Raw genomic sequence first — 9530 nt, forward strand, 5'->3', positions numbered from 1 at the left:
GTGCTCCGCAATGGGAGAGGCCACAACAGTGAGAGGCCCGCATACTGCAAAGAAAAAAAAAAAAAAAAAAAAAAAAAAAAAAAAGGAGAGAGACTAGAGCTTGCTCTCTGTTTACCATGTGAGGACACAGGGAGAAAGCAGCCATCTGCAAGCCAGGAAGTGGGCCCTCACCTGGTAACTGAATCTGCTGGTACCTTGATCTTGGACTTCCCAGCCTCCAGAGCTGTGAGAAATAAATGTCTGTTGTTTAAGGCATCCAGTCTGTGGTATTTTGTTATAGTAGCCTGAACTGACCAAGGTAATACTTTAATGTGTACTTCCTAAGAATAAGAATATGTCTTATGTAACCAAAATTTAGTTATCAACTTCATACATTTACACTGATACCATACTTTAATCTGGCTGCATTGCAGTTTTGTTAATTGACCCAATAATGTCTTTTATGGCATATTTTTTCTTCTAGCACAAGATCCAGATTAGGATCACGTGTTGCATCTAGTTGTTACGCCTCTTTAGCCTCCTTCAACCTAGAATATTTCCATATCCTTTGTCGTTTAAGACACTGACATTTTTGAAGAATAAAGTCCTTCTTTAAAGTTTTTTAAAATTTAGGGTTTATCTGATACTTTCTCAGTATTAAATTCAGTTTCTGCATTCCTGGCTGGAAAACTACACAAATGACACTGTATCCTCCTAAGAGCATCACATCAGGAGGCATCCAGTGTCCATCTGCCCTTCAGCTTGGATATGGTGTTGTTTGATTTGGCCGCTGTATAATTACATTTTTCCCTTGCGGTCTATGAGTGAACACTTTTAATACTGTGCCATTATTCTGCTCCAGATCAAAATTCCCTCCTATGTTTTAACATCCATTGATCACTTTTGCCTGAGCCAGTCTTTACTATGATGGCTGAAAAATGATGGGTCTTTTAACTTCAGCTCTCCCTTCTCCATGTCATCCAGCTGGCACTCAGAATTTTATTATAAGCAAGAAGCCTCCCTTCTCCTTCTCCATTTATTTCCTCCCTCCCTCCCTCCCTCCCTCCCTCCCTCCTTTCCTCCCTCCCTTTCTTCCTTCTTTCTTTTCTTTTTGTATTTGTTATTGGTAAGAACTCAGAGATTCCTATATTTTCAATGGTTTCTAATTCATTACGGTTCTGAACTACTTAGGTGTTCAACTTGTCCCAGATCTGGCTAGTGGGAGTTCCTTCAAGCTGGCTCTTGTTTCCCCATGACATGCATGCCCTCATCATTTTTTAAAATACTTCTGTTACTTTCTGGCATAACAAGATGTTCCAGTTCATTTTGTAACCTATCTGTTGGGTTTTTAATATTTCATCATTATTAATTTTATCCTGAATGCACAAAGTGTTCTGCATCAGAGACAGATTTCTTAAATACCTTAGAGTGAGTAAGAAGTTCATTAGTCTTCGCTTACGTTCTTATTCCTAGTGCAATGCAATAAGAGCCAGGCCAATTATCCTACATGAGTAGCCAGGTACCCTATAAGCAAGGGACAAAAAATAAGTCATTTTTTTCCCCTTGCTTATAAAAGGCAGGAGGTAGCCGAAAAAGAGTCCCCTTCTTACTCCAGCCCTTTGGAATATAAATAAACTTACTTAGAGCTGTCCCTAAATTCCTGGGCTCTTTCCTCCTGCTCCGGTCTTCCTGGTCTCTTAGAATATCTTTGTATTAACCTAGAGATATAGTCTGAGCTATAACCATTTAGCTTCTCGGGGGAGATAAGCGAAGTTTTATTATGTTTTGAGTCAGAGAAGAGCAATTAACTAGACAAATAGCTATCGATTTTATTCTCATTGTTTATAAAGAGTCTCAGGAGTCTGGGGCTTTTTGCAGGAGTGCCGAGAGACCCTAGGAAGTTTTATTTCCCCATATACTATCCTACCCTACTTCTGAGATATGCCAGTTTTTCCCAAGGAGCCCTGGTTCCTTTAAGTGAAAAATGGTATTAGAGACCAAGATCTAGGTACTAGATATGTTCATGCCTAACGAGGTTGTCTTTGCTTCTTGGCCCTTTCAGCAGGTAGAGGAAATATATGCATATACACACACAATACACATACATGTGTATTCATTCATTTACATATATGCTTACCTGTGTGTATGTATACACACCTACACAGACACATGTATACACATGCAAAGATACCTATTTTAGAAATGACAGACTCAAATTGATACCTCAGTCTTTCCACATGAAGGTATTCCTTGCCTTCCCCATTTATTTGTAACCCCCCCCTTCTTTCAAAGTGAGAATCCCCCTTCTAACAACATCAGCACACTGATTTATTTGCTCATATCTATAGTACATCTAAAGTAATTTGAAAATTGTTTTGCGTAACTCTACATAAAACAAACCTATCAAAGTTTAGGATTTGTTTGCAATTCTCTTTCACACCCTGCCCGAGACTGAGGGGATATGGCCAAATAATGAGGTAACCCTAAGTTACCTCGATTAGTCCTTCTGTTTCTCTTCACTTCAATTATGAATTCATTTGAAATTCAACTGTATTCATTTTGTTCCAGTTCTAGGTTTTTCTTTTCGTTACTTAAAAAAAAAATACGCAGAATATTAACATGCTTCCAAAATTCAAAACTATCCAAAAAGGTATCCAAAAAGGTGTGTTACTCACTCCTGAATTCCTTCCACCCTGTTTCACCACCACCCTTTGTAGGTAACTGACTACTGTTGTGTGATTTATACTTCTGTGTTTCTATTTGTAAAGACAAATATATATAAATATATATATATATATATATATATATGTTTTAATTCACCTTACTCCTTACAAAAATGTAGTAGACTATATATGCTCTTTTACACTCTGCTTTTTCCCAGTACCTTCTGGAAACTACTCCATATCAGTTCATAGAAATTTTCCTCATTCTTTGTTGCAGCTGCATAGTACTCCTCTGTGGGGGAGTCTCACAGCTTATTCTTTCGATCTCCTTTGCTTGAACATTTAAGTACTTTCCAACATTTACTTCCTCTAATATATTATGGTTCTTTGGATGGCCTTTTCTGTGATTCCAGGTAGAATTACGGGCCCCTCTGATTTGGGGTTTGTGGTGGGTTTCAATTTGTGGTGCCCTTCTGTTTAGCACTTCCCTGTCCAGGTCCAGTTTACAATGGTCAGCCCTTCCCTTAAGGCCCAGGGCCTTCATATCATTTTTCAGGTCTACGGAAGACCTTGAAGACCTCTTTGTCTTCCTAGAGCACTAGCTAGCTTTGCAACTGTGGCAAATTTGCAAATCTGGCAGCCAGAACACAAACTTTATTTTATCGTCCCTTAACATTTTTGAAAGATTGCCTAGTACAGTGGGAGGTCAGACATACCTTGATTTGCAACCCAGCTCCATCCCTTCCTAGCTGTGTGATCCTGGGCCAGTTTCATAACCTCTCAGAGTTTCCTTTTCAAGCCCTGTTTGGGGCTTGGGAATACTGTGAGGGGTAAGTGAGAAGACATCGAACTGGACTGTTGTCTGAGTTTAACAAAACCACTAAGTCTAAACTCTGTAGTTAAGAGATATCAATATCTACACGTACACATACACACACACACGGTGTATTAGTTTCCTAGGCCTGCCATGACAAAACGCCACAGATGGGGTGGCTGAAACATAGAGATTTATTTTCTCAGTTCTGGAGGCCAGAAATACTAGATCAAGGTGTCATCAAGGTTGGTTTCTGACAAGGGCTCTTCCTGGCTTATGGATGGCCACCTTCTCTCTATGCCATCACATGTGCATGGTCGTTGGGGGGAGAGAGAGAGAGATCTCTGCTGTCTCTTCCTTTTTCTTATAAGGACATCAGTTTTATTAGGTTAGGGCCCCATCCTTACGACCTTGTTTAACCTTAATTACCTCTCCAAAGGCCCTGTCATCTCCAATATAGTTACACTGGGGGTTAGGGATTCAACATATGAATTTGGTGGCGGGGGGGACATAATTCAGTTCATAACAGAGGGGAAGAAAGATCTGGTAAGATAAAAGACTCACATGTTCACAGTGGGAATATCTGAAGAATGCAGTTATGCATGATTATTTTCTTCTATATGTATGTAGATAGATTGTGTGTGTGTGTGTGTGTGTGTGTGTGTGTGTGTGCGCACGCGCGTGCGGATTCCTGTATTTTCTAACTTTCTGCAGTGACTATTTCTTACTTTATGACTGGAAAGTTTACTTTAAACAGGTTGCTAAACAGCAACAGTCCATCTCCCAAGTGTAGTCTTTTCCTGGCATGTGCTGCTTGGGGGCTCCGTTGCTCTGGCAATGACTTGCTTTCTTCATCATGAGGCCCTGGGGATCCCCGAACTCAGGTCAGACTGTGCATGTGGGTGAGTACAGGAGCATTTGAGAAGAGCTTTATTTTTAAGTCACTTGTGCTGCAGTTGGACAAATGACAGACTGAGATGTTGTCCAGACACGGCTGGTCACCCAGGCAGGGACTTACAGGATAGTCATGTCCTATAAATAAGGCACCTGGGGCCCAGAGAAGGTAAGTGAGTAGGGATAAATCAACTCATGAGTAGGGATAAATCACCTGGTGTCAGGTCCTCCGCACAGAAAGAAGCATAGCTTAACGCTTAGACTTTCAATATACCAGCAGATTTCTTTTTGAGTGGGGGGTGGAGTGGGATGGGACAGGGAGTGAAATTGTAGAGTTCAGTCATGAAAGTCATGTATAAAATAGTGTGAGGGTGTCCCACATCCCCCTGAGGCCTCCCTGTCACCCGCTCAAACATGTCTACCTTGCAAAGCCCGGTCTGCCAGGATGCACACTCTGCCTTTGGACTATATAGCGCTGGATTCCTGTGCTGTGAGTTACCGTGTTCTCCACAGAAAGAGGACAGTGCTTAATGTTGGAAGGTGTGGGGCCCCTCCTAGTTCCTATGGCCGCTCACCTGTGGGACTCCAGGTCAGTTGCCTCATCTTTGAACTTCAAATCCCCACTCCACTCCCAAAGGCACATACCAGCTGCTCTTCTTTCCAAGTTCTCATTTTAGGAAATGGCCTGAGGTCCAGGAGTCACCTTGATGCCTTTTTTCTTCACTTTCAACAACCAGTTAGTCTGCAAGCCTACAGCTGACAGTTGTAACTCTTTTTCTTCATTTCCCCATCATTTTTTACTTAGGCTATAGCAGCAGCTTCTATCTGATCTCCTTTTCTGTAAAAACTCTAGTCCAGAACACGGGTCTGTTTGGATTCTTCTCACAAGCCTTCACTGGTCCTGTAATCTACTGAGGAAACGCTAAGCTCCCTGGTGTGGCCCCTGCCTACACTTCTCTGACCCCTTCTGGCTCTCCTTTTGTATCTAAGCCACTGGACAAACTGCAATTCCCAAAAAAGCTATTCACTCTACTAATTAGAATTAGGTTTGGCTGCAAGCGACAGGAATACTCTGCCCGCCTCTCAACACTAGCTTACCAAGATAAAATTATGTATTTGTCATGTAAAAGAAGTCTAGAGTTGGTATGGTGTTCCAGAGAGTCAGGAACTCAAGCTTCTACTCCCTTGTGCATCTGCCGTTCTAACACGTTACTTCCACTTCATGGTCCAAGGTGGCTGCTCAGGCTCCAGCCATCACATCCACTTTTTGCCAGCAGGAAGGAGGAATGAACAAGGAAGGGCATAACCCTGACTCTAAGAACAGTTCCTGGAAGTCACACTTGCTTACACACCTTTGGCCAACATTTTGTCACATGGCCATACTTAGCTGTAAGAGAGGCTGGGAAATTTTTACTTCAGGTAGTCTTTATTTTAGGTAGCCATGTGTTGAGGTATCTGTTACCAAGGAGGAAAGAGAGGATGGGTATGGGGTGACACCTAGCAGTCTCTGCCATGTATTCTCACGTCTGGGGATTTGCACACGTCGTTTCTTCTGTCCAGGTCCTCTTACCTCTCCCTCCTCACTCCCTTGACTTGCCTAGTCTTATTTGTCCCTTAACATTCACTTACCTCATGGCCATCCTCACTCTGGCACCCTGTGACTGCCTGGGGGCTCCTTAGCACCCAGTACAACTGCACAATCTCTGGCCAGGGTGGGCCCACCACCAATAGTTCTTGTTTCAAAGATACACTGAGGAAATGAGATTATATTCTTCAGGCTCCCAGGACCTTCCTATATCTGGGGGAAGGTGTGGGGACGGGGTAGCTGAATGACCTTAGAGGCTCTTGGCAAATTGCCATTCTTGGTTGTACAGACCACCCATCTTCCCACAGTCATTCTTCAGATACTGCAGGGACATTGCCTCCTTCGTGATGGTGAGTGATCGAGGTGGGGAGGCATTTTTTTTGGAGGGGAGCCATGCTGTGCGGCTTGCGGGGATCTTAGTTCCCCAACCAGGGACTGAACCTGGGCCCCCAGGCAGTGAGTGCGCCGAGTCCTAACCACTGGACCGCCAGGGAATTCCTGGGGAGGGATTATTGTTGTGATTCTTGCTTTCAATTCCAGTCAATTCTTGTTCTGATTTCTGCCATTTGTTCATTTTAACACCTGGGCAACATCATCTCCCACCTGCGTTTTAAGGTGACTGACAGCAGATCACACGAAACAACTCTGTCCCTTAAGAGGGACACAGCTTCTTTCATTGCTAAGCCTTCGGGGCCCCTTCTCTCTCTTTCTCACGCACTCCTGTGCCGCATTTGATCCTCAAGGCACCTCCTGTGTGAGAGAGCAGGGCAGTGTTACCTGCACTAGGCCTAGGGCGACTGTCTGACTTGCTCACGGTAATCAGATGAGTGGCAAAGCCAAGAACTGAGCCAGGTCTTTCTGTAATAAGTCTAGTAGTTTTCACCTTCTGCTGCCACACTTTTCATATTTTGGTAAGTACTTTAATTAACATTTCTGTTCATAATTTTGCCCCAAATTTAGCTTCTCTTAGGATAAATGCCAAAATGTAAAATTACTGAGTCAAAGGGTATACAGTAAATACTTTTTTTATTTTATTTTTTCATCTTTATTGGAGCATAATTGCTTTACAATGGTGTGTTAGTTTCTGCTTTTTTAAAAGACTGTTAATGGATTTTGCAAAACTGATCCGTCCCATGGAGTCTTATCACAGTCACATTTTGCCCAGGCCAGCCGGACAGCAGGGGAGCCTGGGAGCGTGGGGAGGAGTGGAGCAGTGGCTGGTTCCCCAACACGGTGCACGTGAGCATTGCCCCAGCCTGGTGAGATTCTCACGTTTAAGCGTATGTTTTTGCATATGCCATGGCCCCTCCACACGAGCCAACCACTTCATTTGGTGCTCAACCACAGATACTGGCATCTGGTCCAGTGCTGCAGAAACCACGGCCTGTATTAGATTCTGAGATGTCCTGTGTCCGTCTCCATCATGCTTTGTAATAACTACGTGCTGGACTTCATAGGTGACTGAAGGGCTTTTCAGAGATCATTTTGGTTATATGAGATTCTGACTTTAAACCTCACCCCCCTGACCCCCATATAAGGTATGACTGCAGGGGACTATACCCAGAGCCATTTTCACTGTACCCTTGGCTCCAACAACCTCAAAAGTCTGAGTGGAACCCTGTCTGCTCTATGGCTGATGAATTATGACGAAATGTCCTTTCAGGTCCACACAGCTCTGGCTGGTATCTTTGCCGCCTTCTTACTCAAGTTAAGTGCTGCACCAAAACTCAGAAGCTTCATGGGGCTCTGGGGCCTCAGGTGGTACTTATGATGTGTCAGGTATTACTACAAGCCAACATTCACATGTAAATGTCCAGGTGACAGCTTGTCTGTTTCTTCCTGCAGTTGGTCACCACAGAAGGGCGCTTCCTCAAAGACAGTTTGTACAATGAAGGAATCCTAATTGTATGGGACCCGTCTGTTTACCATTCAGATATCCCAAAGGTAAGTGGGTGTCCATGGGAAATTGGGATTGAGTCACCTGTTTTGTCTATAGATTTCCCCGAGGTCCTGGGTTTTAAAGTCACGGCTGACCTGGACCACACTGAGGGCTGGCTATTTCCATTTTAGGGCACCCCACTTCTGGACTAGCGGTACAGAAGGATTCCTGTCCTATACCAGTGCTCTCCATGCCCGCCCTGCACTGCCATGTATTTGTCTCCCAGTTACGGTCTGTACCAGGTGTAACAGTGGCTGGATTTCCCACCATCTGGGGTGGATTGTGTTCATGTAATACAATTATTACTCCTGACGGGCACCAGCAAGAATAGACAGTGGTTACTATCACTTCTATACGTAATATTACCACACTCTTCCCACACTTCCAATTTCCGGATGCTTCTCATTTCACTCTCATAGCTACATAAAGAAGTAGATAGGTAGAAGCATGGTTATTCCCATTGTACAGAGGAGGAAAACAGAATATGTGTGCGTGTCGGGGGGTCACCTGCCCTGGGACTTGATTTGCTAAGCAGAGGGCCCAGATCTGCAACATCAGCTTTTCCAGGGAAGGAGAAAGAGTCTCAGTCCTGCTGGACTCTAGCTTCTCCAGAATGACCCTCTCACTGTTACACACGTCAGTTGGCCTCTCCCTGATACGGGCTGCAGTGGCCACAGGAGAATGGCTTTAGGGAGGAGGGACAGAGAGCACTGTTCTTGGGACACTTAATTCTTATGCTGGACACACCAATAGCTGATGGGCTCTGGTATCCCTGGCACCGTCCTCTCGCTACCTCAGTTTCCAGTTTTGTACTGATCTCACTTAGAACTGAAATTTGCCTGGGTCAGGTCAAGGACTGTGAATCCACAGATGTGGCAAGCTGTGCCCCCGTTTTCACCCCTTTAAAAAAGAGAGGTGGGGTTAGATAGGGCCAAGAGGCCCTCTCAGCTCTGATATCCTTCCCAGATTCTAGGATCCTGAAGTCTGAAGCCGTTCCAGGGTCAACAAGCTCAAAGCTTGGTGAGCACAGGCTGTGTGCTGGGTCCCCCACTATCGAGTGAGAGCTTGAAGTCCGGAATTGTCTTGATGAAGGGGCTGTGCCTCAGGAGTCTGCCTTGGTCCTTCCCCACCTCCCCTCAAGTCCTCAGACGAGGATGACCCCCTGGGGGCAGCAGTGGCATTGGCACGATGCTCTCCTTGAGAAGACCTCTTCCTTCTTTTTCAGTGGTATAAGAATCCCGACTACAGTTTCTTCGATAACTTCAAGAGTTATCGTAAGCTTCATCCTGATCAGCCCTTTTACATCCTCAAGCCCCAGATGCCTTGGGAGCTGTGGGACGTCATTCAAGAAATCTCCCCCGAGCAGATTCAGCCAAACCCCCCGTCTTCTGGGATGCTCGGTGAGTCCATGTCTGGGGAAAGACCTCTTGTGCTTGATTCTAGAACAGATTAGCCTTCTACTGGGGTCTCATTCGTCCATTCGTTTGTTCGTTCACCACACAGTTGCTAGGTTTTGGCTGTGTTTGTACGCTGAGGCAAATTCCAGCTAAGACACAGAGGTCGATAAGATAGACTCCGCCTCCTTAATTTCAGGGTGTCCAGTGGGAGAGTTCAGTCAGGTGTCTGCGGCAACGTTCAACTTGTGCCAGGAAAGAG

The 9530-nt window shown here is 44.6% G+C and overlaps 1 protein-coding gene across 1 annotated transcript in view; it reads left to right on the plus strand.

Moving 5' to 3' along the window:
• ST6GAL1 (ST6 beta-galactoside alpha-2,6-sialyltransferase 1) overlaps window positions 1-9530 on the plus strand; it is a 39151-nt gene that overhangs the window by 26854 nt on the left and 2767 nt on the right. The window contains exons 4-5 of the mRNA XM_007448421.1: window positions 7781-7879; window positions 9100-9274. Coding sequence (XP_007448483.1) covers window positions 7781-7879; window positions 9100-9274 — 274 coding nt within the window. The remainder of the gene's footprint in view (window positions 1-7780; window positions 7880-9099; window positions 9275-9530) is intronic.

Source organism: Lipotes vexillifer, unplaced genomic scaffold (genome assembly GCF_000442215.2).
Source record: "Lipotes vexillifer unplaced genomic scaffold, Lipotes_vexillifer_v1.1 scaffold388, whole genome shotgun sequence".
NCBI classification, from domain to species: Eukaryota; Metazoa; Chordata; class Mammalia; order Artiodactyla; family Lipotidae; genus Lipotes; species Lipotes vexillifer.